Source organism: Populus nigra, chromosome 10 (genome assembly GCF_951802175.1).
Source record: "Populus nigra chromosome 10, ddPopNigr1.1, whole genome shotgun sequence".
In the NCBI taxonomy this organism is placed as follows: Eukaryota; Viridiplantae; Streptophyta; class Magnoliopsida; order Malpighiales; family Salicaceae; genus Populus; species Populus nigra.
The window spans coordinates 11,887,029-11,914,943 of NC_084861.1; the positions used below are offsets into that span (position 1 = coordinate 11,887,029).

The following is a 27,915-nucleotide window of genomic DNA, read 5'->3' on the forward strand; positions in this document are numbered from 1 at the left end:
AAACAATATCGGAGCGTCGTTGCATAATACCGGTGAAGAAAAAGGACCACTTGTTCAAGGGGTGTCATTCTCATCAAGAATCACCAGCAATGCCACGATGAATGCATAATCAACCTCTGGATAAACTTTAACCTTGTATTTCTCCTTTCCCTTGCAGAAACTATCAAGAGTGAAGTTATGTTTGACCTGTAAAATATCGTTACATTAATAAATCGTTAAGTGCAGTCGGTTAAAATTATCCATCGTTTTTTAATAGAAAAGAAACTATATATATATTCAACAATATTGTTGAACATTGTCAAACAGATGTTCGCGTTTTCATATCTGAAGCCAAATTATTATGGAAACTAAAAATATATAAGCATAAAAGCTATTCGTTAGTACCTCTGCAATGAGTCTACGGCCTTCATAAACTTTGAATGACAAGGATGTGTAAGCTCCGGTTATATGGAAGTCAGGTTCCTTTTTCTTGAAGTTGTTTGCCAAGAAGATATTGATCTGTTTTTTTATCTGGAGAGGATGAGATTGCTTCACAGAGAAGAGGATATTGCTGGTGTCGTGTGTGCTTTCACCTGCGTGAGCCTTCCATTTATGCCGAAATGCAAGTGCCTTGACATAAAAAAATAACAGTAAAACATAGACATCTTCAGGTTCTTCAATAAATGCAATATCAATATAATCTGGCAATTTATCACTTCTTAAAAAATTAAAGGAATAATATATATGATCTTCTTTTTTCATGCTAGCTAGGATTGATTTTCACAAGAGATTAATTATCAATTACCTTTCCCCGCAATGTGAGGATTGGAAAACCAGCAGGATCAAGCAAAACTCTTTTCAGCTTGAAGTTCCAGACACCACCATCTACCTTTAGGAGAAAGTTTCCACTGAGATCAAACACTTGAAATTGCGAACTGGATAGTTTATTAATCTTCTTCTTGACAATCAACTCAAGGGGGTAAGGAGTACAATAGCTTTCCCCAATAACACTAACAGGAGGAACCCCATAAGCCCACTCAGGAACCTTCATCGAATTGCCTGAAAACCTGTGGGAAACTATCTAGCTGGAAGACAATCAAATGCTTCTTTTTTTGTCGCCAAATTATTACGGTTTGTGCTCGGTTATTTATCCAAAAACTGCTGGTTTGATTTGTTTCCTATTTTTTTAGTTGTCTTCTTTACGTTTATCGTATCTTTTTACATAGAATTTTTTACTCAACGTTTTCTATAATTGGAGGGGTACTTACAGGTAGATACTCTATCCCTTTTTGTCTGAAAACGGATCTCCCTCGTTTCAAATGAGAATTTTTGCTGGGAGGAGTTTCCAAATGAACGTTGGAGAGCGTTCTGCCCTATTGATAGGTCTTTTTTTTTTTTTTGGATTTGGTCAGCAGTTGTAATGGCTTCGTTTGACGTGGCCTGATGAACTAATCATGTAAAAAACCTCTACTTTGTATGGTGGAGTAATTTCATTTTTTCTCCTCTCGAGTCTTGCTAGGTATTCTGTCATGATGATCGAACAAGTAGAGGAAATCTTGAAATAGGAAGCCAAGGCTTGATTGTATTTCTGTGAGATTTATAGAGCAATTTTCTTTCTTTCTTTCTTTCTTTCTATGTCGAAAACAAATTAGAAAATAATCTTTCTATTTTTTGCGTTTGCATTTTGCAACAAAGAATTCAAAGACTTATTTGGTCTCCTGTGTAATTGAATCAACAATCAGCATTCTGCAGGCTGCAAGATTATGGAAACTAAAAAGTTGTAAATATATTGATAAATATCAGTTTGGAATCGAAATCGTGTCGAACCAACTTGGAATTGCGTTTCCCTTCCTTCCTTCCTTCCTTTTTTTTTTTATGAATGAAAAGGATTCGTAGGTCAAGAGACAACAAAAAGGGCCGGGCTCTGCCCTACAAGAGTTAATACAAAAAATGCAAAAATCTAAAACAAAAGGAAACAATTCCTTGAATACAGAGCAAACTATCAATTCGTAAAAAACAAAACACACTTTGGATTGTTAAGAGCCTTATAGAACAGCTTAGAATTGTGAAACCTACTCCTTACGATATCAAAAATCCACATTTGCAAACAAATTCCTCGGAGTGCTGAGCATTATCGTGAATTCTGCAGTTTCTCTCTTTCCGAATCATATATTGTGACACTCCAAGCTATCCTGAGAGGAGCAGACAAGAAAGTCATCTTTTCAAAGTCAATTTTGGCCCATTGAAACTCTTAATCCCAGCTGACAACAGTTCTATTAATACAGCACAATCGCAGAATTGATTTCCAAATGTTTTGAAAGAATGCCCAACTCAAAAACAAATGATTGCTATCTTCCATGTTATCATCAATGTAGAAAAGGCAATCACTATTAATACTTGTGTCCATCTTAATTTGTTTCATCTCTGTAGACAATCTGTTAAGACAGCAACCTTGGTAGATTCCTAGTGCCCAAAATAAGAATATGCCAGTCAACACGAGGCTTCTTGCTTCTTATGTGTTCCCTGGCAGTCTTGGTAGAGAAATTCCAGTCCGCGGTAAGCTTCCAGTTGATGATCTAGTTGATATTCAAGGTGGTTTATGTGGTGTTCTAACTCCAGAAACTATGGTAGAGAAAGGAAAGGATTAGTTGGTAGAGAAATTCTCACAACTTTTCTCGATTTCAAACTAAAATGACAAAGTAAATAACAAACCGACATATCCCTTTCTCAATGAATGATACCTCAAGAGTTTTAAAATATATTATTTCAAGAAATAAAAATATGAGAAATATTTTTTTCTTCAAAGATAGGTATTACAAATAGGATTTGCCGTAATTCAATTAGATCACGGGTTTAGTTTAACTAGGTCAGATGGGAATTAAGTCGTCCTTCGAGGCTAGGAGAAAAGAGAGTCTCTCCATGCCTACGCCGCTTCACATCCCACCCTACAAATCTGAAGACCTTTTTTTAATTATAAATAAATAAAGAATAAGTTGTAAAGAATCCCCCCAGGAAATCACCGTTACCATGGATATCATCTGATGAGGAAGCTGTTCAAACAACAGATAAGGATTGGATATAAAAAAGGAAAAACAAAAACAAAAACAAAAGCAAAGTAAAAACCCCAACAATAGAAAGAAACAAAAGCCCCAATAAAACTGACAAAACCCCCCGGCAAAATATTGTCGATCTTTTTCTCTTGTACGGGAAAGTCACTTCCTTCCACTGGCAAACTCCTAGAACTCTCCAAAAGAGTCTCCTTACACAAGCCAAAACACAAAAGAAGCATCCTGCCCACCATTCCATCGCGGCCGGGTGAGGTCCGGGTTGACTCGGAGCGTTTGAAGGTCAAAAGGGATGGAAAATAGTTCTCTTATTTTGGATGGCCAAAAACGGGTGCCCTTAGGTCTGGTTGTATCTGATTGTGCTAAAAGATGGTTTCAAGATACATTAAAGGAAGCAAAGACTGGTGATATTACCATGCAAGTTCTTGTGGGTCAGATGTATTTTAATGGCTATGGTGTCCCTAAAGATGTTGAAAAGGTTTTATCTTTTTCTTTCTTTGATTGTTTATTTTATGGCTCTTTATGTTGTTTTCTTTCTGGGTTTTCTTTGTAGTGTTGGTTTCTTTAATTTTATTGTTCTTAGCGTTGTATTTAGTTCCAAGATCAGGATGCAGCCGTTGATGTGCGATTTCAAGGTTTGGTGTAAATTGTAAGAAAATATTGGATTTTTGAGTGTTATGTTGCCTTGGGCTTTAAAAAAGGGAAAACTCAATTCATATTAGGTTGCAGGTTTTCCTTTCCAATTTCTTCTGCATGCTTGTTTAGTTGTGTTTATAATTTGGGTTGAGAATATTATATAGCATTCCAAGGCTGCTACATTTGTTTGCTTTTGAGGAAATTGGGAAAAGGAACAGAAAATTAGAACTTTTAAATACTTCCGTGGTCTTCTTTGCTGTTGTTTAAAGATTAGTGAAGTAATACTGTGCATTAGTTGCATGAAGCAAAATGGAAATGGGTTTAAGTTTATATAGTCCAAAGATAAGATTCTTCCATCGGCAGTTGGCATCCAAATTGCAGAATGGTATATACAATTTTGACGTTTGAGAGGTCACTGGAAGCCTGGTGGATATAGGAAATTTTGCTTTTTAAATTGACATTTAGAACTGTGAGCTAAGCTTGATTTTCGCTATTTAGATTATAAGGGTTGGAAAGTGTCTTTGTAGAATCATTTGTTTCTAATTGTGACAAATACCAAAGTTTATCATTTTCTATTCAACATGAGAGGGCGTGTTAAGTGAAATGTTTACAGCGTGACAGTCTCATAGTATGTGTTTGATAAAGGCTTTTTGTTTCATTGCTAATCCTATAGTCCTACCAGGCTACCAGCTATTCTTAGCCTTCCATTTGTCAATTTACCTGCTTAATCTTCAGTTTTGTACTGCCCCCCAATCTCTTTGGTTGTGAATTTTCCATTCTAAATGATCTTCATAAACTCATGTTTAAGGGAAGTGATTGGATGAGTAGAGCTTCGAAACGTCGAATGTCGGTGTGGAAAGTAAGCGATAAACGTCCAGGTACATATACTCTCCTTCCCTCCCTCCCTTCTTCTCAGTGGTATTTTAGAGTATGGCTCTGTTTGTTTTACGTGACTTTTATCTGGACTCCTTTAGGTTATAATGCAAGTGACTCAGATTCAGATGAAGTGGAGGATGACAGGAAATAAGACCAGACATTCTTAGTCTTGACAAAATCACAAACGAGAATGCAAGGTGAATCTACCATTGTTGCTGCTAATTTGCTAATTTCTTGTTATTGATTGATTCTATTTCCACTTTCCTTCCATGCACCAGTAGAAAACTCATCTTTCGTACCAGTTTGTCTAAGAAAATTAACCATTACTGGATGTACTATAATAACTTTTAAAATTTATGACGTGCTTAATATGTTGGGTCATGTTCAGCTTCAATAGAAGCTCTTGCTACGCTGTCGATTTGTTCATTCCTAACAAAGTGTGGGAATCACTGTGTTTTATCCTCTTGCGGCTTTGAAAACCACAAAAGAGGAGAAAACTCCCAAAGTAACGCCATAGTGCTTAAGAACCCTCTTGCGGCTTTGGAAACCACAAAAGAGGAGAAAACTCCCAAAGTAACGCCATAGTGCTTAAGATTATGTAACATAATTTGTTGTTGGCAATGTTGCGCTCGATGATCTTAAGTGGTTTCAGGGAGTAATTGTCAACTGCTATGAAGTTGCCATAACGAATCAGGATATCCACTGGACTTGCATGTTTGCTTATAAAACAGAGCCAGGAAGTAAGACAGAATAGCTTCCACTCTACCCCCCTGTCCAAATTATTAAAAAGCTTTCCTTTCTATGCATACCTTATGGTGCCAATTGAATCCTAGAGTTTCTCCTGCTGTCATGATCTGTTTCTATTATGCTTGCTTTATTTTCTTGAGTTCTTAATCCCAAGCTGGACTGTGAAATAGCTTTCCAGTATTCAATTTGATCCATTTTACTTCCTTATGCCCACATTGGATATCTGAGATTATTTTATATTGGCAAATAAAGAAAAAATGAGATGATGATAGGGATATATGGTCCAGGAGAACTGAGGAATTTCCATTTCTTTTTTAATGTTGCATGACTCTGTTAAATTTTTGCTCGTTCACTAGAATAAGTAAATTTTGTTGACATTTGATGTATCTAAGGAGTACGAATGTGTATTCAGGCCTCAATCAATCTATTCTTTAGAAGTCAAGGGCTTGCTTGTGCCATTGACCTGATGGGCATGACTATGACTACCAGACATAACTCTTTTTGACATTGCACCCACATTAATCATCCCCCTTAATGATTTTGCATGTTGTTAGTCTCAAACTAGACAGTTATAGTCCTTGCCATGAATGGGCATTGTCCTTGGATAAAGTATCTTGCCACTGCAAATTCATGGGCTTGCTTTTTTGGATTTAGAATGGATCAATCATTTTTTTACAGTATGCTGAATAGGCCCATCTATGCATGACTAGCTTGTAGTGATTATGAATTTCACTTTATCATCAATAGTTTGTAGTGATTCTATAAAGTCGGTGGTATTTCCTAGAAGAAGGTGAGAGAAGCTATAATCTCCATTTAATATTAGCAAGAGAGATATAATTGCAGAGCATACCATCATAAAACTTAAAGTGACCACCTGTTGAGAGCACGCTAAGCAACAGCTGACACTGCTGGTTTGGACAGCGCATTGAGCTCTGGTTTTTACGAGGGTTTTGTCAGGAAGCCATGAAATGTGTTTGGAGGGATTAAGCTGTATTATCCTTTGAGGTGGAAAGATTTAGGGGTATAAACAACTGAGGTCTTGTTAGGCGTGAATGGCTGGTTGGTCAGGTTGATGGTCAGCCAGTAGAAGAAAATTGGACACTGGAAAGATATAAAGCTATTAATTGTAGTTTGCATCTCATAAATGGATTTTGGCAAGCTGTGAAGAGCTTTCATACTGAATTCTGTTTATTGTCTTTTGCAGTGTATTTTTCAGCTGCGCTGTCTCTTTGAAAGTCCAGATGCTGATGATATCCTTCCCACCTGTTAAACTTTTTTGATTTAGTTTTCCCTTGTATTATCCAACTATAGCCTCTAGGTATGTTTTCTCATTTGTAGTGTGGTGTTTTTGCATTTAAATTTTGGGCCCTGGTTCATATGTTTCCGGACCATTTCCGGAAAGAATTTCTCCTGTCTCTCTTTCTACTCTTTCTTTACCACAAACTGTTTAGCACACAATGTGGAATGAAGAGGTTGCGCATATGGTTTCGCTTAGAAACATCTTCGATTATGTCTTTTATTGGTCCTTTGGTACATTTGCCTCGAGCAAAGAAACAGGAATGTTGCATATAAAACGTGTTTTACTAATCTTTTCTCTTCCCCATTTGCAATTGATTGTCGGATATTCATGGTTTCAGTTTAGAGGTGAGATTCTAACCTAGCACGCTTGTTATTTCCCTTCTTTTATCCTCTTAAGTTCTTGATCATTGACAGATATTTTACTGGCTCTCAACAACATTTTCAATCCAACATTAAATAACCAAAACTTGAATTAGCATTTAGCATAAATTTGTACAGGATTTCTAGACAAATTCCAAGTTCATACGCGGTACAATTAATGGGTTGCTAGTTGCTGAAGCCTGGTTCGGGTCATGCCGGCGTAATATGGTTCAAGGCAGGCTCCTTCCCACCCAAAAGAGAACTCACGCCTGTCTGGATGGGTTAATTAGGACAATACTATCTGCCTTCGCGTCTGTCCTTTCTCCATTCCCATGGCTTCTCAGGATTTGGTGAAGCCCATAACCCTACTCGCTTTGCTCGAGCCTCCTTTTCCCACTAGTAAGATGAATACAAATTACAATAATTAGGTTACGAAAGTGTCAGAAATGTTTCAAGTTTGGTGGATCTAATGATATAATTTTACTTTTCACCAACACATCCCTATACTAGTAAGGAATCGCTGGTTATTAAAATCTTTTGATATTATATTAAAAAACTCTCTCTGCGAGGTGAGGTTTCAATCTTATTATATCCACTAATGGAAAGGAGCAAGTAATTTCCATTGCGGGAGTTAGCTAAGAATAATGGCCACTTACTGTTTCTAGTTCCCAGCGTTGATCATAAGCAGTATAATGCCATGCGAGCCCCTTCTTGAGCATTATTTCCTATTATACACACAGATTTTAGAAATCTCATACACCACTAATAAATCAGAAAGACAAATTCGAGAAAATGGGGACACACCTGTACAAATATTCCATTGCAATATATATCACCTACACAGCGGCCATAACGATCTTCTCCATAAACAAAGATTCTCAAACACTTGCCCTGAACAAGATTAGCAAGCTCCTCTTTCGCCTCTTTCCCATATGGCATTGCACTCTCAGGTGCATCTATGCCCCTATATCGTTTCCCCTCCAGATACATTAACCTCTTATGCGAAACGCAGACTATTCAGGGACTGGGGGGTTTTTTTGTTTTTTTTTTTAGTGGAAACCGTGTTTTATAAGAATTTTTTTAAAAAAATCACTTAAAATTAATTATTTTTTGTGTTTTTAAATTATTTTAATGTTAAAAATTAATTTTAAAAAATAAAAAAAATATTATTTTTATATATTTCCAGATAAAAATCACTTTAAAAAATAAACCACACTACTAAACACCCCCCCTGAATCTTACGGGGAGCAGATGTTACCTTAATCGAATGCGATACTTTCGAGCAAGAATCTCCTGATTTTGAATATTTAATACCCTGCGCGCAAAAGAGTTTACAAAGCATTTGTTGGAAAGGGATTTGTCGCCCGAGTATTCATTGAACAAAATTCATACAAGAGAAATCAGAAAACCAACCGATATCCTGCTTCAACAATTTTTTTATGAAGCGCATCTGCCTTCCCATAGTTCCTCTCTGCACGAGCTTTAGATCTCTGAACATTTGCCGTTTGAACCTCCCTTGGAACATAAGCTGACTCCCTGGGGTCGGTCGTGCCAACATAAACTGTAATGGTGTCTCCATCAGCTACGGCTTTTGCATCCACCTGGGTTAATTAAATCAAATTGTCTATCACATGAAACCTATTCTCAGAAATAAATTGATTGTAAATAAATTCAAAGTTTGAGCAAGGGCTATTGCTATAATTAACTGGTAGTGTTGGCATCTCAAACTTGACCCCTTCAGGCAATGATGTTGGGATCCCAGTAGAAACTTGAATAAGCGTGTGAGGAAGCGGGAGACCATAGAAAGCCAATAAACCCTGTGAGGTAAAATAGGAACAATAATCTTGCATTAAACCTACGCTGATGTAGTAAACATTCTGCACCTCAACAAATCTAATGCTATGGTAGGTGGTTTTCAATTCGTACCTCAACATCTGCCTTTTGGTGTCTCTTCAAGGTCTGAATAACCAGCCTAGCAGCTTCTTCAGGAGTTTTTGGTGGGGGTTTTGCTTCTTTCCAGGCCTCCAACAACTTTCTATACCTTCATAAAAGTCCAAAATTTATACTAGCTACATATTACTACATGCTTGCAACTTTGCAATCATACAACCTGCAGAGAATTAGGGATTGTGGTGTAATTATTACCAGTTAGCTTGAGCCTTCTTGGATGAAACCACATGCTTGCCAAGTCCTTCTGGGACCTTAAGAAAAAACAAGCAGAAGACACTCTAAACTCTAAAGATCATAAAAATAAGGCAAATCATAGCATGGTAATAAAAAAAAAAAATAACGGAAGTTCCATGATCACTCAGATCGATCATGACCAGGAATTTAATTGCACCATGAGAAAAGTCAACCATTAACAGAGACAGCCAGAATTTCAAGAAAGCTTAAAACATAAGGAAGAAAGAATACCTGAGAGGTGATTTCAAAGTGTAACAAGTCACGGGCAAGAGCTGAAACACCGACTGTGGCTGCTGATACACCGTGTGGTCCCAATGAATAAGAGTCCCCTGCTTCCGTTGGTTTGCAACAATGCCCACACAGGAATCTCAGGGCATTTCCCATTTTCAATTCGAGATTTGTTTTCTATTAAAAGAGAAGGTTTGATTTATCAAGAAAGAAAGAACATTGTTTCCTTTGAACGTTTTCGTTGAGAAGGAGAGAGAACAGGGGGGGGGGGTTGGTGCGGGTGTAGATTTTTGGGCAGGAATCTTGACGAAGAAGTTAATGAATACGAAGGAAGAAGAACACGTGGCAGTGTTTGATTTGGTAGTTTCTGTTTACTGGAGAGGTAGAAGACGCTTTTATAAGCAACGCTGAAATCACGCGCTTGTAACAGACGTCACTTCAATTTCTCCCTCTCACTGGTCAGTTTACCAAAAAAAGAAAAGAAAATCACGCGCCTGCTTTCCAACATCCAACGTTCTAATTATTATAAGCAAGAACGTAATAATTTCCAGTTCACAGGGGTAAAATGGGCCACACCAGCCATGTGCGCATCAAATAAAAATAAAAATAAAAATAAAAATAAAAATAAAAAATTGATAAAAGTCCTGCAACACAGGTTCAAAGCAATCGTGCATCCTCGGCTATTATTTTCTTATGACCTCCTCTAAGATTTAGACTTCAAGTGAAACAGGAAACATATGGACCACACCAGCCATGTGCGAATCAAATCAATTCCTTAAATTAGGCATCGTATATGATATCTTAGAAGACCAAAAAAAAATATCATTCAAAATTTTATTTTTTTAGCATTAATAAAAATGATATGCGGGTTTTTTTCAGCTAATATTAATGAAAAGTTTTAATTAGTGATGAAAGATAAGATAAAAAAATATTTTTAAAATATTTTTTTTTAATGAAAGATTTTCTGATGTCTCAACCGGTATAGTAAAAAATAAATATACAAGAAAATATAAGTATAATAAAGTGTTGAGTTTGAAAAAATTATGATATGATGTATTTACTTAGTGATCTAAAATATTCATAGATCTCGGTCATTTCAACTCATCTTAAAAGTTATATGAAAATTGTTTGGCGAGAACATATGTACTTATCATTGGATGCAACACCCTGCATTATCATTGGCGAGGAGGTTAACGAATGCCAGGAACACATTGACAATAAGTAGTCATTGGTCAAAAAAGAATGCGTCTAATTTGCAAAAAACGTGGTGTTTGTTGCACTATTATCATCAAAAACGATGTGTCATCCTAAATAAAAAAATCAGCACTTATAGAGAATTCGACAATAAATACATAAAAAATTTGTGTATCCGAGGGACTCTCTAATACTTAAGTTAATATATGTATAATAAAAAATAAATATATGAGAAAATATAAGTGTAGATAAGTGTTAAGTTTGAAAAAATCATTACATGTTATGTTTATTTAGTAGTGTAGAATCTTTATAGACCTTTAACACGTTAATTCATCTTAAAAGTTGCATGAAAATTATCTGGTGAAAATATCAATATTTATCGTTAGATGCAATACTTTATATTAATAAAAAGGTCGATGAATATCAATAACATGTTCACAATAAATAATTACTGATTAAGGAGAAAGGTGCTTAACTACTGTGATTATATATAAAAAAAAAAAAAGTGTCATCCTGAGCAAAAGTCAACACTTGTAGAGAATCTTACAGTAAATACATAAATTGTTTGGTTGTTCTAAGTAAAAAAAATAAAAATTCAATACTTATCTTTTTTTATATATAATTTAAGATGTTTAGATTAATTTACATGTATTATAACTAATTCTTGAACTTACTAAATACCCTACAAGCTTGATAAGCAGGTAAAACACTCGCGAATGTTACATGCATCCATGTTAAGGCTTGAATCCAAGATACAGAGGTAAGCAATCCCGATCCTGACTTGAAGAGGCAGGAAATGCCTACCAGGATCGCTGGCCAGAAACCTCGGTGCTCAATGCCCTATGCCTCTGTCGTTTGGATTGACCATGAAGGTCGTTTTTTTTTTAATTAAATTGAAACTTATTTTCAGGAGAAAGGACTATCTTAAAGCAGAGATATCTTTCCTTTCCTTTCCATTTCTTTTTTCACGAATTTAACGGCTGCACAGGCAGCCCTTTTGAACTATCTCACGAAAACCGATGTCATCCCATCACCGCCTGGTATAATCTTACAAGTGCTGACAGGCGATTTGGTGTGGGTTCTCTGACACTAAAGTTTTGACATCATTCACTTGTTATTATGTACAATATACAGGATATTGATGATTCACTCGTGCGTCAATTTGAAATAAATATTTGATGTTGCATATTACGTAGGCATGTGATACATATAAAAAAAATCAATTTAAAATATATATATTAACTCATTAAAATTAATTTAATAATATTTTTAAAATAAAAAATTTATATTATAATTGTTTTCTTCAAGTTTTTATATTTTAAACCGCTTTATAATAACTTCATTATCAATCTCATCAAAAATATATTTTTAATATATATAACCAATCTATTTTTAGTTTATGGTGGATTCAATATTTGTGTTTTCTAAATTTTTCAAGTATTAGTAAAGTTCTTGGACAACAATTCTATGGTGATGTATATTAGAGAGTAGCTAAAATCATGGTTTAAAAGGATTGTCATGACAAATTGATGATATTCTTAGTGATTTATTGTTTTTTACAAGTAGGTTAAACATAAATATTAATTATTATTATTTTAATTTTTCTACTGCGTCTTTGATTTTTTGAGTTGTTTTATAGTTCATTTTTAATTATTAGTAAGTTCATTACCATTAATTTTTATATGAAATTCATAGCAAAATAAATATCAATTCATAAAAACCTGTTATAATTCATATTCATATAATATTACTCATAAACATATTAATTCAATAAACCCCTAAATTATTATAAACCCTAACATTCTCAATAACTAATTATAAAGGAATAATTAGTTATTCTACCTTTTATTTTTGTATCATTCTGTTTTTTTTTCTCTGTTTTCAAAAGAAAAAAAGCTCTCAATTAGTTAATAGAAGAAAAGGAAAAGTTTAATGAAATATGTGGTGCATATATATTATATATTATGTTATGTTATAAATTAATAATAGCTAACTTGGTTAATTAATAGAAATCAAACCTGATAAGATATTATTAATATTCTAATATAAAAAATATTTTTTAAAAAATAAAAATAAAAGGGTAAATGACCTCACTTGCCCTACAGATAATAACAAAAACTAGTAGCTGGGATAAAATTATGCAAAGAAAAAGGGTAATGATAATATTCTACACATGATCTGCAGTGACTTGCAGCAGCTGCTTGCACCGACCCATTTGATTTCATCCATCGTTGCTGTATACTTACGCTCTATGACGACGATGCTTGATCCGATTCCACATTACACTTATTTACGAGGAATGGTAACGTGCTGTGTTCAGTTATTTTCTCGGGTGTTTACCTTAGCTTCAAAGGGATTAGTTTAAAAAGATGGCGACAGTGGGTATTTATTGCTATTCTGTTTGGATAATGAGCCTAATTATTTATAGTGCAGATGAGCGTTTTGTTTTCTGCAGAATGGAAGAGGGAACTCTGTGAATCAGGAGGGAACACGTTCCCTTTGGGCTATAGCGGTCACGAGTCCAGACAATCCATTTTGTACTTAAAGCCCTTCTTTTGTGGGCTCCTCGATTAGAAGATGAGCCCGTATGCTGAAATCTTGTCTCTATAGCTTGAAGCCGCCCCTTAATTGTTAATTAATTAACATATCCTGAAATGCTTTGATATTTCACATCATTTCAATTTTATTATTTAATACTTTAATCATTTTATTTGCTAGAAATAGATTTGATTTTTTTATTTTTTATAAGGTTATCATGTTTTCATTTAATTTTTTACTTGTTTTCAAATAAGATGTTTCAACATTTATTTTTTTAAAATAATTTTTTTTATTTCATCCCCCAACATTTAATTTATTAAAAAATAGTTTTTATGCTTTTTTTTCTTACTTTTTTTTCTATAAGGTTATCTTAATCTTCTGTCAATGATCACGGTATTGACAAGTTTAACCTGACTTGATTCAAGTTTTTTTTTTATTACTTTTTTTTTAAAAAAAATATATTTTTAGTCTCCCTTTGGATTATTTCATAATTGAATTTTATAGTTTTATTCAATTTTTTTTGTAGTTATCCTAATATCATGATCAAATCGCAAAGTTAGCATGCTAATGTAGATAAACTCAAGGTAGTTTTTTGATATTTTTATTAATTTATTTACTGTGTTTTTTATTTATATTATTTAAACTAATCAGTTTATTAAATTCAATTGATGACCCAAATTTTAATTTTTCTTCTTGTTTTTTTTTTAAAACGCTTGCATTGCTATCATTTTTCTTATCATGAAAGAAATTTAGACTGGCCACCTATCTAGCAGGATAGCAAGTCAAAACCACAAAAACATATAGATCAGGAAGTCTCAATGCTTTAACCTGAAAAGCTTCACATTGCCATGTTCCCGTGGCTAGGTTTTGGTCGTATAAGAAGTTATTCCTGGTGAGAACGCATACACTGCAATATCACCAATTAAACAGATGCACGACGACATTTGTTGGCTCTCTTATGACAAGGCTTGTTCTCTCGTAATACTTCCATTGGAATGGTAGAAGAAACGTGGCGCCGGGCAATACTGAATTGAGGAACTTGAATATCGAAGCACTGGAAAGGGCCCCTTGTTCTATAGGTATTCTTATTGATCGACATAGAATCCTCGGCTTGTCTTCTATTTCTGCCACATCAAAGATCTATCGGCTAGCCATAGTGTTCGTCGGGAGGCACTATCCTTTGCCTTAAGGACGGCCAAAAACCCCAGAGTTCATCCAACAGTTATGCGAGTGTGTATGATGAAGAGTTTTTGAGAAAAGTTAGAACAGAAATGCCAAGCGGTGCTAATATCAATTTCATAGAGGATAGTGCAAGAGATGGATCTGGAATCTTCTCGTAGTTCAGTCAATTTTGGCAGACTACGACCTATCCTGGCAGGTCGTTGCCCGAAACAGAGCCAGAAGCTCTATCAAACCTATCAGAATGGATGAATTTGCGAGAGCTTGGGCCGATAGGGGATGTACTTGCTTCCGAGGATATTTCTAGCACTTGCTTTTGTGACATTAAAAACGCCATCAACATTGCCTCCCTATCAAGTATAAGCAGGGTACGTAGTAAGACCCTAATAGAAACTCCTTTTTTGTTATAATCAATCATTGATAGATTCGTGAAAACCATCAAGAACATACAAAGAAACCATACAACTTTGACATTGTACCAGTTACGTATCCTTCCTCGTTTCCTAAAGAAGTAGAATTTGCTTTAACAGATGTCTTTTCTTTTTTATCAAAAGGTACTGAAGCATTAACGTCGCGGGGCGTGTGTTACTGGGAAGAAAGCAAGCACATGGATGGCCAAGGTAGATAAAATTAACTTGCTAAACTATGAGACCACAATGTAATCAGCTCTGTCGGGGCAACAAATTGCTAAGATAATCAGTTATTTCCATGACGAATTTCAGCTTACCTTCAATGCATCACACAAAGGATCAAAACCAGCTTGGTAAACTGATGTTGCTTCATTTTCTATGCTTGTGTAGATGGCATAATTTACCTAGCTTATACTCGGCCCCAGCAACCCACTAATTCTTGCGTTTCAATTATTATTATTATTATTTTGCAATAACAAAAGCATTACTTTAGGAATTTTTAATCGAATTGTTTAAAAGCTAATCCAGACACCTTGTTAATTAAAAAAAATACCTTACAAATTATGCCTATGCCCTATTAGAGTCAAATCAAATTTACTCTCTGTCCAAGGCCATCCAAGCTCAAAAAAAGTATGAAAAAACTGGATTTAATCAAATGCTTATTATTTCATTTGCTTTATTATTCCCGAATAAAGCTAAGATTCTACAAAGCGCTTTCTTTTTTCTACACAATAACATGAAAAACCCAGATAAAAGAAACAGCTAGAACAGAATTCAAAGTCTAAGAGTGATTCTATACAAAACAACCAACTGGGTTATCCTCAAACTTGCCGAGTCACACAACTCTACTTCGGTTGCTGAATCGTCCTTGGACTCAGCTTCACACTCACTATCTTGGGTGCCTTCTCCAAATACCTCGGTGCCTGAGCACGATCAACTCGACCCTTTTTCCACTTCATCACTCCAAGCGAAATCAATTCCTTGTTGCATCCCTTCACCTCCTCCTCCTCCTCCTCCCCTGCAACAAAAAGAGAGAAAAGAAAACCGAGTTAGAGAGTAGACTTGGCGACTCGGGCGAGTTACCACAGAAATTTTAATTTCTAGGACGGCACTTACCTTTGATAGTGTCGTAAATTGGGTCGTCGAAGAAGAGAGAGTAGAGATCGTCGGGGAGGAAAGAATCGTAAATATCAGAGAATGAAGGGTCAGATTCGGGATCATAGAAACGTTCTTCGAGCCAGTAGTCTCGGAACCAAGGGGAGGACTGGACAAGGGCCCACCATTGGTCGGAAAAATCCTCCACCGTTCGATATGACAACGGTACAAATAGCGGAGCGTTGGGATTTAATGTTGATGCTGATCTGTGAGACATTACCTCCATTGCCAATTGAAATAAAGCTGTGTGTGAGAGAGAGAGAGAAAGAGACAGAGCGCGAGAGATGAGTGAAGGGTGGGTATTACTAGATGCAGAGAGACGGCCTGTTAAGGATAAGGAGAGATATTTTCTATAAAAACTATGATGGTTATATAGCAAGGTCCGGTTTTAAATAGCCTTTCTTTCGGGTTCTATTTGCAGAAATGACACTATTTTTTTTTAATATATTCAAGGGCTATTTTGTTTGCTTTTAAACAAGTGTTTTCTAATTAAAAAAATCGGATCTTTTAAAATTAACATTTAAACGGAACATTATTTCCATTTAAATGCATGCAAAATCTTTCTTTTAATTATCATTTAAAATTCTCTTTGGTTGGTTAGGCATGTAAAATGTACATTTTTTTTTCTAGTTATGAAAGAAAATTGATACTATACTCGAAACATAAATATAAAATGTACATTTAAAGTAATTTTTGTCAATAAAAGCTTATTATATAATCATATTTTCTTAAATAATATTAATCTAATGACAACAAAAAAATAATAATCTGATTAGATGATATGTTTTGAATTACTCAGATCATTGTCAAGACAAGATCATATAGTTAAATCTGCCTGGACAGCAAGAACTATTAGTATTTGTTGAGATCCTTAGAAAAGTAATGTTTTTATTAACAACATTATCTCAAGTCACTAGCAATTACACTTTTTTTATATGACCGGAACAACAGAATTTAAACGTTACGGGGAGGTCACCAAACAATAAAGACAGAAGTCAGAAATATAAATACCCCGCACCATGTTTTTGAAAAAAAAATTATTCTTTTTATTTTAAATTATTTTTTTATCGTTTATAAATCTTAAAAAATACATGAATTTAATAAATATTCAAATAAAAAATAATTTTAAAACCAACTTTTACCGGTAAACAAGTAAGGTGATCCTGGCAGGTTCCCAAAATCCAAAGCTACTGGGACCCCAAAGAAAGAAAAGCATTGTTAAAAGGCACGTGCTACTCCTCCTTTTCTTTTTGTTTCTTCTTCTCCTTTGTTTTTTTTATGGAATGAACTGCACCTTGTTTTGGCCTGAGAGAGTACATTGGATTATGCAATCCACGAACTGATAATTAGTAATATTTGATTTAAAAAAGAGAAGAAAACTGACGTGTAACGATGTGAGTGGAGTTTCTGTACTAAATGCTTTAAATTTAGGTGGTCCCCCCCTTTTCTTTTTGCCTCTTATCTGCGTAGTAGATAACACGTCATTGCTCTAATCCTGTGTCCTGCATACAGGGCCCAAGGCCCAAGACAAAAGAACAAGCACGCCTAAATTCGCATGCACGTTTACTCTCTATACAAATTATGCGAGGAAAAAAAAAAGATTTTGCTAAATCTAGATGAGCAAATTCGAAATGAAGAAATATTTAAGGCGAGGTAAAATTCATAAAAATATAATTACTTAACATTTCTTTCTCTCTTGCCCCGTTTAAATCATTTAACCCAAAAATGAATCCAAGTAAATTTGGATCAGAAGCCTTCTAAACATGAATGGATCTAACTAAGAAGAAAGAAAACAAATATGTTATATCTCATAACATTGAAAAAAAAATCATGAAGGAGATGTATCCCTCTCTAATCTTTTTTTTTTCAAAAAAAGAAGAAGAAAGTGTTGGGGCTGCTACAGGCATCATTTGCCAACAACAGCCCTCCACATTTCTTTTTCTCTCTTTCATGTTTCTTTGTATATTTATTTATTTTTTTGTTAGTCGTCTATCTTTTCTTCTCTTTTTTTTTTCATTTTTTTTAGTTTAGAAATGTGTCCTTTTGGATCTTTTAGTACTCAAGAATTTATTTTAGATTTAAGTAAATGATATGAATTAAAATTAGATTCTTAACTTTAAAGTACGAAACTTTTTTTCTTTTAAAATAAAGGAATCAATTGCCATTGAATCTCTATAGTCTGAGACAGAATCAATTCAGGGCGCGCTCTAAAAATGAAAGAATCCAATCCGACTCCGAATAGTGGTCCAATTGGGTATAATTTTCGTTTAACGTCCGCCCCACAAAACTTGCTCTAAACCTATTTTGTTATCCAACTCACGGTGTACTCTCAGATGTCAGATTGCGGTGATTGACAGGTAAATTCGTATGCAGGTGTCAAATATAGCCCAACGAGTATGAATTAGGGCTCAACATTTTCGGTTCGGTCCGGTTTTGGACCAAAATAAACAACCAAACCGTTTTTTTTTTTAGATTTTGAACCGAACCGAACCGAAAACCGGTTCAAACCGATTAATTTCGATTCGGTTCGGTTTTTTTCCCTTCCAAACCGGTTCAAACCGAACTGCAATGCCAAGATGCCATCCTCTAAGAATCAACAACGTTGTTCTCGTTGTTACAACTTCCTGCAAAGGAAAAAATAATTGCAAAAAAACAGTATCAATTCTTAGCCATTACTACTTTGATTTTTCTGGACACTCTTCAGCTTCTAGACCCAAAATAATTCCTCTCCGGTAATCAAGGTGGGATCTGTTAAAAGTCGTGACCCATGAAGGAGAATCAAATAAATCAATGGAAGAATCATCAGCAATTCATCTCTGACATGACAAGTTTGAGAGATTAGAGATGAGAGACAGAAAGCATGGAAGATTGGAAGAGAAGAAGACAAATTTTACTCAAATGTTGAAAGGAAATATTAAAGCTTTACCTGTAATCTTTACTTTGCCTTCACGTTGAGAGATAAGAGACAAAGAGAGCATTGGGGCTGTGAATGAAGGGACCCTTCAATGTGAAAGCATTCAAAGACTTAAACAGGGGAGAGGGCGGCTGTGTGCAAGGGAAAGAAATGATAAAGGTCTGCTGGGGTTGGCTAATGGAAGGGAGGGGTGGCCCGCGCTTGGTTTGTTACTTTATTTTATTTTTTTCATTTTTAAACCGAACCGGTTCGGTTTGTCCGGTTCAGGCACACCAAAACCAAAAACCGAACCGGACCGAACATTTTCCTAAATATTTTAATCGGTTTAATCGGTTTTTTGTACCGGTTCGGTTTTTTCGGTTAATTTTTTTTCAATTTTCTTGGTTAAATCGATTTTTCAGTTTTTTTGCTCACCCCTAGTGTGAATTCATAAACAATTTTGCTCATATTCGACATCAGGGATGCATAAAGAAGTTTCGATGTCGAGTTTTGAATCACTAAGCTAGAGTTGTTTATTTTTCATTCATTTAAATTCTATAAATTTTAAAATTACTAAAAATTTATATTATCATTAATTTTAAGGTCTATAAAGACATTCATATTAATAAAAAAAAATCAATGTCATTCTATCTTTATATATATACGAGAAGATAATTGGGTATTCGTCATTGGGGGTTGAAGAGAAGATGAATGTTGCTGTCAAGTATTAATTGGTGAACGTGATTTGTCAAGAATATGGAGTGACCATTTTAGGCAAAGAAAGAAAAAGAGATAACTAACCTGGGCCTGTGATGACTCATCAATTTGAGCCGCTGAGAAGGGGGAGGCAAAAACCCTCACTGGGTTGAGAAGAAACTCAGGAACCACCACGATCAGAATCTAATGCTTCCTAACGGTCAAAATGGAGGATGCATCATGCATGACAGTAGCCACAGGGCCCACGATTATCAATAAAGGAAACGTCCAAATTCCTTCCCCAGTCAATTACGGCTCTTGTTAGAAAGCCGCGCTAAACCAGACCTCTCATTTAAACACAGCCCCCCTCTCCCCCTCCTCTCTATCTCTCTCCATTAACAACATGGCTGTTTCATCATCTTCTTCTTCTTCGCCTTCCAGAAATCTGAAAATAGGTATAGTGGGCTTTGGCCCCTTTGCACAGTTCCTGGCAAAGATCATGATCAAACAAGGGCATACTTTACGGGCAACTTCTCGTTCCGATCATTCTTCCCTCTGCCAAGATTTGGGCATCTCATTCTTCAGGTTAGCACACATCCAAACACACAAATGTCTGCAAGAATTGTTGCTGAACATGCAGTCTTTATAATTCTGCTCATGCTTTGCTAGGGACACGGGCACATTTCTTGAAGCAAATAATGATGTCATTTTGATTTGTACATCAATCCTATCCCTATCGAAGGTTCTCAATACAATGCCACTACATTGCCTGAAACGGTCACCTCTCTTTGTGGATGTTCTCTCAGTCAAAGAGTACCCGAGAGATATTCTATTGAAAGTATACTGTCATTTCCATCATACCATATTGAAGTTAAAATACGATATGTTCCTTTTGATGTTATTATATCGGCGAGTATTCAAGCGCGCATGTCAATTGCTCAGGTACTGCCAGAGGAATTGGACGTGTTGTGCACTCATCCAATGTTCGGGCCGGAGAGTGGGAAAAATGGATGGAAAGATCTTGCTTTTATGTATGAAAGAGTTCGGATAAAGGACGAAGCTACGTGCTCAAGTTTTCTACGAATTTTCGAAACTGAGGTAACCTGATAACACCATCAAGATAACTCTCCCTTTTGGCCTAAGCTGGCATAGATGTTACTAGTTGCTGCTAAACAACAGCCTAATCAAGCGACCTATAAGCCATGTATATCAGTAAGCACTTGACCCAAAGAGATAAACCATTAGCCAAAATTAATTGACCAAAAGGAAGAGTGAAACGGGCCCACTTTCTCGACATCTCTATCCTAAAAACAACGAACATGAAACAACTAAAACTCGAGTAGTGAGAAGTTATCCTTATTAGTCATTGGACCACTTCTGAACAGATAAAAGAATAGCTACTGAACATACGAAGACAGCAAAATGCTTGTTATACGCCTTCACTTTTCTTCTGAAGGAATCCACCTATTGATAAAAACGGGTGTGGGGGAGACAAAACTCCACCAAGCTTTCGACCCAGCATTTTCAATAAGATTGCATCCTTGATATATTCCCCATTCCATAATGCAATAACTATGAAATGTGTGTTTCTTTGTTGACCAGGGTTGTAGAATGCTGGAAATGTCTTGTGAAGAACATGATATGGTCGCTGCACGGAGTCAATTTCTTACTCACACAATTGGGAGGTAAAACTACTGCCTTCAAACATTCTAGACAAAAACCACAATTAAGCTTGGATTTCTTCCGATGTAATAGGATTTTATCGGAAATGGAGGTCAAGCCCACATCTATGAGCACAAAAGGTTTTGAGACACTGATTCATCTGGTATGCTCAATTGCTCAAATTTTCATCAACTCTGTTTTCCCCTGTATCCTTGTCATTAAACAGACCGTAAATAATACAAAGTGAAGAAAGAAACCAAAAAAGTCTTTTCTTTTTTCTTCTTCCCAGAAAGAGAGCACCATGAAAGACAGCTCTGATCTGTTTAGTGGCTTATTCGTCTATAATAGATTTGCCAAACAAGAGGTAAATTTGTTATACTCCTTTTATCATGGCCACCTAAATTTTAAGATTTTAGTTCTTTTTCTTTGTTCTTTTTTTAAGAATGTGTGACACAGAATCTAATGTTCCACAAAAAAAATCTGATGCAGCTGAAGAACCTAGAACTTTCCTTAGAAAAGGTTAAGCAAATGCTACAAGACAAGATGACCGAAGAGCAGAATCTGAATGAGTCTAAGTTTTGATGTAGAAGTCTTGCCAATATCACATTAAACATATACTGTTGTGCTATGACTAATTATGCTTTCCGCTTAGATTTGGGCATTCATTCCTTTTGACTTCTATTCCTTCACGTTGTTTTAATTCTCTCTTAGAAGACATGGGATTTCTTTTCCAAGAATGTACCCTGTAGTTTTCTTGTTCTAGGGCTTTAAGCTCTCCTTCCAATCAAAATAAATAAATATAAATATCCAATATGTTAAAATAAGAAGCTACATGTTCTCTAACTTCTATGAAACCGTATGTCAAATACCAATCCTATTGGATATGCAGATGTATCACCAATGCTTTGCTATGTCTGTACCTCACAGTTACTAGGTGGCATACGAAGTTTGGATTTATATGCTCCCTAAAAATGGCAGTGTGTTATTGCTGGGTAGGTTTGAGGATTGCAAAGTTTGAAGTCAAATAATAAAGTTTCAAGGGTTTGTTTGCACTTATATACTAGGTGAGATTTGATGCCAAACAAATGGCGGCCTCCAATCTAGTGGTAGTGAAGAGTTTACTAGTTCAAATCCTCCGTCTAGCATATTTGAGTTTTAAAAAAATGCCCCATTACAAAAAAAGTCAAGAGGAGCCCCTCATAATGGTAGCCAATTCAGTCCCCGGTGGCAATACACTTCCCCTACCCCGCTAATTACTAATGCTAACTCCCATAACCATTGATTTTGGGATCCTATGTAAAAAAAAAAAAAAACAAATTGCTGGCAGAACCAGAGTAGCCCCTCATCTTTGTAGTGGTGGCTAAATCAGTTTGTCCGTGGTAATACTATTAACTCCCCTACCACTGATTGAGGGTTGCACATTTCTATCTTTGGCACACACGAGAAAAAAAGGGTTCTGTGAGTTGGAATTCTAAAATCAAGTTTTGGGATCCCTGTGGCGGTAGCTTAAGTCAGAAATTTAGGATTTTTTTTCTAATGATTTAATTACTTGAGAACAGGAGGAAAACATGCAGGAATAAGAATCTCTAGTAGTTTACACTCAAGGCTTAAGCAAGGACAGAAAGTGACTTGGAGATTACCATAGAAGAAACAAGACAGGGTAAACGAGATGAGAGAACAAAAACTTGCATTCCATACCCATCCTCAAATGCAAATCAAAACACTCACTATTTCATTATGAAATCTAAGAAAATAACCCCGGCACAAAGGTAAATCCCAACCAAAACTTATCCTACTTAGAACCTTACTTATAGTAAACACGAAAGCTTCAGAATTTCATAGAAGATTCTAATTTTACCAAGTTATCAAAATACCGTTGTTTCTCTATAAACTACAAAGAATTATGATTTTATGCACCTTCCAAATTCACCCATAGCTCATCAATTATATTCCCAAATTAGGAACCGTGAACTTAGACCAGATGGACTTACCTCCCACGCTCACCCACATTTCATCAAATAAAAAATCCCAAACTAGAACCCATAACCTTGGACTGATAATCCAATCTATAAAATCCCATAAAAACAACATTTTAGTTTCCCTTGGAAGAAAATCCCTGAACTTTCAAGTTAATATTTAGTGAAATAGACAGTAAAATAAAACAAACTGCCTGAGGTTTATGCCATTCATTTCTCTGGAGAAATAATTTCATGCTATATTTCTGAATTTATTGCATAAATTCAAATTTAGTGCGCAATTGATATACAATATGCAGCTAAATCTAGTGTGCCTACGCCATATTTGCCAAAATTTCAAAGAATTATACTGAACAAATTACATTAGGGCCATGAAAGAGGTATATGATTGAAATCTATTCCTTTCAGTTCTCTCAGCAGCTCAGGAAGAAAGCTTTACAAAGTAGTACAAAAATATGAAAGTAGAATCATCACCTCATTGATTGTTGATTTCATCAATATTGGTATCTTCCAAGGTATTACATCCAATTGCAGCATTACTCGGAGAATCCAGTGTCTGATAAGAGGGTGGTTCACTCTTCTGACTTTGCAGTCCTGAAACGCGTGCAAGGTCGACCCATTGCTGCAGGAATTAAGGCAAAAGACAAAGTCAAGTTCATGCTAAAAAAGAGAAAACACTGGAATGCAATGCCATTGTTGATTTTGATGGTCTGAATGCCATTGTTGATTTTTTGTTGATGATTTTGATTTTGGTTGGGCCCATCAAGTAGATATTCGTGAACTAAATCACCCCAAATGAAACACCTCCACACTTTAATACCAATGAAATAAATCCCCTTAGTTTATAAATGGTTTACCATTTTTGCAGAAGCCTTTCTCTTCAGATAAGTACATGCAAATGCTTAGTATCTTTGACTACATGATTTCAAAGAGATGCATGACTTAAAAAGATATTTCAAAGAAGAAAATAGAGCTTTTACCCCAAGTGGAACTTGTAGTGAATGAAGAAGATTCTAACCTGAGTTCCCCAATAGGAGTTAATTGTCCGAACAATAAATGACAGCATATTTACAAGAAGAGTTTGAGAAGAAAATTCATCAGAGATTCGATGCTCAACAATTCCAGCAATTATCTGCAATAACCAAGAAAAAGAAAAGGCTCAAGCAAAATAATTTACCAAATCCTACAGAATATCAGCTACGGAAATGCCATGTGCATGCTTTTTCAATCTTCTTATAGAGACAGCTATAAGCCTGTAAGACTAAGCCTACATAGCTTCCCTTATAAAAGCAGCAGAGCAAGGACATGGAAGCTGGGAGCTCGATGCTTGCAGGAGTGCTGCCCCAGTTGTTTAGCTCATTTATCATATTGACCAATGAAATAACAGACCATGCTTTTCAAGGACTATGTAAATTTCAGAATGAAGGCGCAACACTAAATCAAATTTATATGCTATAGCAGACATTTAAGAATTTACAGCCTTAGTTTAAGCAATTGGGCAAATACAGGTCCTAAAAAAGCTAGGTATGCATGGTAACCTAAAAGCCAAGGCAGATTCAGACTCTGGAAGGTCATGAACAGCAATTTCTCTTAAAAGTGATGATGGAAATTGAGAGAAAATTGGATATCAACAATAAACAATCTATGCCCAAATAAATTTGTCAGATAATTTGCAATGCAAAAAATGTAATTAACAGGTCCATTTTTCACAGCAACAAGTAACTCTACCTGGTACCGCAGATTGGCTGATGTTCCAAGAAAGCATCCATAGATAGCTGCTGTTTTGAGTATTGGTGATCTTTTAGTTCGTTGATCAGTAACCAATGCTGGATTGATGAGTTCGCGAATTGCATACAAAAGATTTGAGGCAGCAACAGCCCCAATACTGGAAATAAATCCAACACTAGAAAGTTTCACACCACCAACAATGACAGATGCTACTCTGTGACTGATATTCCAGTCCTTCCCTACAAGATTCTTTTGAAATGCATTATCTGGGATGGACTTAAGGAGACCTTTTAAAGCATCCACACTGTCAGGGGCCGCTGTGTCATCAGCATAAGAAAGGAATGACAAAGTTGGGGCAGGAAGCCACACAGTAAAAAAATCAACAACTATTCCCCTGACAGTATCTGTAATTACATAGTCAAGCTCTTCAAAGAAATTTTCTTTTCGCCTCTCATACTGCGCCAAGAGAGTAGTGGTGATTGAGATTGCCTCTTCTATAGCTAATCTATGCAAGAATTTGGGATCTGCCAACAGCCTTTCCCTGAAACCCTGCACACTTAAACGAGCTATGGTCAAGTGAGTACCAACAACATTACCTTCCCTAGCAGCATCCCATATCAAGCAAATGATAATGTCAAGAAGCTTTGCGGTAAGAATGACAAAATTCTAATGAGAACAAAGTTTTTGCTGCCAGAGAGTGAGTATACCTGGAAACGATGAGTGAGTTCCTTAATAATAGGATATTGCTCCAGATCAAAGAAATTCTGCAGTACTTCTGGCGATACCAAACCAAGATCAAGTCCCTTTTGAAGGTCCTGATGAGCATAGCAGCATATCATTTCATGAAATAAAAGGAAAGGAATGTCCTTGAGGAGACAGCAATTGTGTGAGAAAATTTATGATTGGAAAATAATGGTAACTTGCAAACTCAGCAAAGTAACCACATTTTTGCACCTTTCTTCTGTCCTATAGTTGTTATTTCAAGAACAAAAAAGGAAAAATATAGCTCTTATATTGCACCCTTCAGCTTACCTGAGGCAGGGCATCTCGCCTCCTCCCAGCTGCATTCATCACTCGAGCAATTTCAGCACGATCAAAGCAATTCCGATTGCAAGGTCTGGCAGCAGAATACCACAAGAAATCACCGACGGGGACTTCCCCCTCTCTTCGTATGAACTGTCTTTCAGGATCAAGTAATATAACAACTTGGTTTTTCTTCTGTGTCTTCTTTGAAATTCTTGCTGGCAAACCTGTCCCTCTGGATCCATACATTACATGGCTTGCACCTGTCACCACTACTAGCAAACCATTGGCTCCTCCATCTATAACTGCTTGCATGATAATTTGAGACATGGCATGATCCTCGACTACTCTTGCTTGTGCAGATAAGTACGAGCTAGGTCCAAATGGAACAGATTGCTTTGGAGCATTCATATCAGTTGATCTACGTGAGATAGATGAGAATCCTGAGATGAAGCCTGAACCAGCTGGAGGAGCATACAGTTTACGATCAGCCTTAGAAAGCCCACGAATACCCTCGGCTTGCACAGTCCTCAGAACCTACTCATGCCACAGGGATCAATAAATCCATGACAATATATCATTTCACACTCTGACTGATATACAAACTAACAAACTAAACTAAGTGAAACAAACACTTCAATATGAAAGAAGAAGGATAAGCAAAAAGTTTACTACTTAAATATAAAACACCCCCCACAAATCCTGAAAGAAAAGCCTGATAATAGACTCCAAAAATAGGCATTGCAACTATTGTCCGACGTATTTGATGCACATAAAATACAGCGATTTTACCGTAAAATCATAAAAATCGCAACTTTCTTCCAATGTTATACAATAGCTAACAACAGAACCAACGAAACAAACAAATTATCTTTCCTTTAATACAAATGATCCGTAAATCGAGAAAAAACAAGCTGTCACCCTCAATAAGTATAGATTACTAACATTAACCGATGTGTTAAAACTTGCAGATAGCATTATTCAACACTTTGATGGATATACAAAAGAAGCGATTTCATTTTACCTTAAGCGGAACACCACAAGCAACAATTCTAATTCCATTATCACGACAATAACTCAACATAGGCTCACACTCCTGCCATCCTTGCGGCGGCCAGTGCGTCATGTAACCCTTCAATGTCTCTCCATCTATCCTGCCACCAAATTTCCCAAACATCAACGTGAATAATCTATTATTGATTTCTCAGAATAATGTTTATACAATAAATGGTGAGAAAAGGAAGATACACCACCTTTTATCCAAGTATTCATTTAGCAGGCGCTGCAAGTCACAAGGGAAGGCTTCCATGGCAAGAGAAATTGATTTCTCCCTCTCATCGCACTGTTTTTTCAAATTCTTAACAATCTCAAGCTCCAACTCTTTATCATCTTTTATAGGCACTTGCTCTGCTTCTCCTAAATACACAATCCTACCATTCATTATCTTCTCCCACACTTTTCGCTTATCCTTCCCGACAGCCATCGGCTCCCCGATCACCGTCGCGTCATAAATCCTCGAACTTATCACCTCCTCCGCCTTCTTCTCCGCCGCCGGTGGCGGAGGCGGAGGAGGCGGAGAATCCGGTTCTTTGTTGGCTACCTCGGCTTTGGAGGCGGCGGATTGGAGGATTGAAACGCCGAGAGCGAGGAGAGGAGTGAGCAACACCTGGCGGCGTCTGGTGGTGGTTTGAGTTTGACTGGAGCATGGAGAATCGGGGACGCTGAGGTGGCAGCGGTGTGCAAGGGAAATTGTTTTGGAGGGAAAGAGGCGGCGGAGAGGTGGTGAGGGTGGAGTGGAGGGACAAGTGTGCCGTGGTGGTGTAGAGGCAAAGAGTCGTTGCGTGTGGGGCCTCATTTTTTTTTGAAACGGTAGTAACTAACTGTGGTGTGGTGACACACGGCTAGGGCGTGTGAGAGAGAGACTGTGGCCCATTGAAATAAAGTACTGTGGAGTAGCAGGAGTGTGGATTTGTACTCAGCAAGTAGAGGGAAAAACAAAACTTCGTGACTTGGAAGTGGCGTGTAATTGTTTTTTTTTTTAATAAAAAAAAACTGATAATTTTGCTGAGCTGTTTTTTTTCTGAGGT

General features: G+C 36.2%; 5 protein-coding genes and 1 long non-coding RNA gene across 12 annotated transcripts; 3 read left to right on the forward strand and 3 right to left on the reverse strand.

Moving 5' to 3' along the window:
- Positions 1-54: 54 nt before the first annotated feature.
- On the reverse strand, positions 55-1,030 carry LOC133705314 (protein LURP-one-related 14-like). The gene is made up of 3 exons (XM_062130454.1): positions 785-1,030; positions 385-609; positions 55-186 (listed from the first exon to the last, which is right to left on the reverse strand). The coding sequence occupies exons 1-3, from the start codon at positions 1,028-1,030 to the stop codon at positions 55-57; spliced, it is 603 nt and encodes a 200-aa protein (XP_061986438.1).
- Positions 1,031-2,996: 1,966 nt separating this feature from the next.
- LOC133705485 (uncharacterized) lies at positions 2,997-6,890 on the forward strand. The gene is made up of 4 exons (XM_062130734.1): positions 2,997-3,522; positions 4,489-4,558; positions 4,655-4,753; positions 6,508-6,890. The coding sequence occupies exons 1-3, from the start codon at positions 3,337-3,339 to the stop codon at positions 4,705-4,707; spliced, it is 309 nt and encodes a 102-aa protein (XP_061986718.1). The 5' UTR covers positions 2,997-3,336; the 3' UTR covers positions 4,708-4,753; positions 6,508-6,890.
- Positions 6,891-7,040: 150 nt separating this feature from the next.
- Positions 7,041-9,669, reverse strand: LOC133705484 (staphylococcal-like nuclease CAN2). The gene is made up of 9 exons (XM_062130733.1): positions 9,378-9,669; positions 9,108-9,163; positions 8,889-9,003; positions 8,669-8,779; positions 8,376-8,563; positions 8,221-8,277; positions 7,767-7,926; positions 7,619-7,687; positions 7,041-7,358 (listed from the first exon to the last, which is right to left on the reverse strand). The coding sequence occupies exons 1-9, from the start codon at positions 9,528-9,530 to the stop codon at positions 7,260-7,262; spliced, it is 1,008 nt and encodes a 335-aa protein (XP_061986717.1). The 5' UTR covers positions 9,531-9,669; the 3' UTR covers positions 7,041-7,259.
- A 4,608-nt stretch (positions 9,670-14,277) lies between these two features.
- LOC133705652 (uncharacterized) lies at positions 14,278-15,974 on the forward strand. Its single transcript, XR_009844323.1, has 2 exons — positions 14,278-14,653; positions 14,840-15,974. It is a non-coding gene; the product is annotated as an uncharacterized LOC133705652 (long non-coding RNA).
- LOC133705650 (protein RETICULATA-RELATED 6, chloroplastic-like) lies at positions 15,342-27,819 on the reverse strand. 7 transcript variants are annotated; one of them, XR_009844318.1, is made up of 11 exons: positions 27,082-27,819; positions 26,853-26,982; positions 25,838-26,365; positions 25,513-25,620; positions 24,806-25,354; positions 24,096-24,209; positions 23,552-23,699; positions 19,545-23,167; positions 17,235-17,352; positions 15,812-17,155; positions 15,342-15,713 (listed from the first exon to the last, which is right to left on the reverse strand). XR_009844318.1 is itself a non-coding variant. In XM_062130967.1 (7 exons), exons 1-7 carry the CDS (start codon positions 27,681-27,683, stop codon positions 23,553-23,555), a joined length of 2,178 nt encoding a protein of 725 aa, XP_061986951.1. In that variant the 5' UTR covers positions 27,684-27,819; the 3' UTR covers positions 23,441-23,552. The 7 variants fall into 7 exon arrangements, 1 of the variants encoding a protein (XP_061986951.1); XR_009844321.1 differs by lacking the exon at positions 19,545-23,167 and having other exon boundaries at positions 17,235-17,312; XR_009844317.1 differs by having other exon boundaries at positions 15,812-17,352.
- LOC133705651 (arogenate dehydrogenase 1, chloroplastic-like) lies at positions 19,843-21,928 on the forward strand. The gene is made up of 7 exons (XM_062130969.1): positions 19,843-20,024; positions 20,109-20,277; positions 20,382-20,537; positions 21,042-21,124; positions 21,195-21,264; positions 21,391-21,465; positions 21,591-21,928. The coding sequence occupies exons 1-7, from the start codon at positions 19,843-19,845 to the stop codon at positions 21,681-21,683; spliced, it is 828 nt and encodes a 275-aa protein (XP_061986953.1). The 3' UTR covers positions 21,684-21,928.
- Positions 27,820-27,915: the final 96 nt, after the last annotated feature.

Excerpts from the sequence above, each read along its gene's own strand:
- LOC133705314 (XM_062130454.1), bottom strand. The coding sequence starts at position 1,030 with ATGAAGGTTCCTGAGTGGGCTTATGGGGTTCCTCCTGTTAGTGTTATT. Across the intron at positions 610-784 it reads TCCTCACATTGCGGGGAAAG|GCACTTGCATTTCGGCATAA; the intron begins GTAATTGATAAT and ends TTTTATGTCAAG. Across the intron at positions 187-384 it reads GCCGTAGACTCATTGCAGAG|GTCAAACATAACTTCACTCT; the intron begins GTACTAACGAAT and ends GATATTTTACAG.
- LOC133705485 (XM_062130734.1), top strand. The coding sequence starts at position 3,337 with ATGGAAAATAGTTCTCTTATTTTGGATGGCCAAAAACGGGTGCCCTTA. Across the intron at positions 3,523-4,488 it reads TCCCTAAAGATGTTGAAAAG|GGAAGTGATTGGATGAGTAG; the intron begins GTTTTATCTTTT and ends CTCATGTTTAAG. Across the intron at positions 4,559-4,654 it reads AGTAAGCGATAAACGTCCAG|GTTATAATGCAAGTGACTCA; the intron begins GTACATATACTC and ends GGACTCCTTTAG.
- LOC133705484 (XM_062130733.1), bottom strand. The coding sequence starts at position 9,530 with ATGGGAAATGCCCTGAGATTCCTGTGTGGGCATTGTTGCAAACCAACG. Across the intron at positions 8,780-8,888 it reads ACCAAAAGGCAGATGTTGAG|GGTTTATTGGCTTTCTATGG; the intron begins GTACGAATTGAA and ends TTTACCTCACAG. Across the intron at positions 8,278-8,375 it reads ATTGTTGAAGCAGGATATCG|GGTATTAAATATTCAAAATC; the intron begins GTTGGTTTTCTG and ends TTTTGCGCGCAG.
- LOC133705651 (XM_062130969.1), top strand. The coding sequence starts at position 19,843 with ATGGCTGTTTCATCATCTTCTTCTTCTTCGCCTTCCAGAAATCTGAAA. Across the intron at positions 21,125-21,194 it reads CTTACTCACACAATTGGGAG|GATTTTATCGGAAATGGAGG; the intron begins GTAAAACTACTG and ends CCGATGTAATAG. Across the intron at positions 21,466-21,590 it reads ATAGATTTGCCAAACAAGAG|CTGAAGAACCTAGAACTTTC; the intron begins GTAAATTTGTTA and ends AATCTGATGCAG.
- LOC133705650 (XM_062130967.1), bottom strand. The coding sequence starts at position 27,683 with ATGAGGCCCCACACGCAACGACTCTTTGCCTCTACACCACCACGGCAC. Across the intron at positions 26,983-27,081 it reads AATGAATACTTGGATAAAAG|GATAGATGGAGAGACATTGA; the intron begins GTGGTGTATCTT and ends ATTTGGTGGCAG. Across the intron at positions 25,621-25,837 it reads GGCGAGATGCCCTGCCTCAG|GACCTTCAAAAGGGACTTGA; the intron begins GTAAGCTGAAGG and ends TATGCTCATCAG.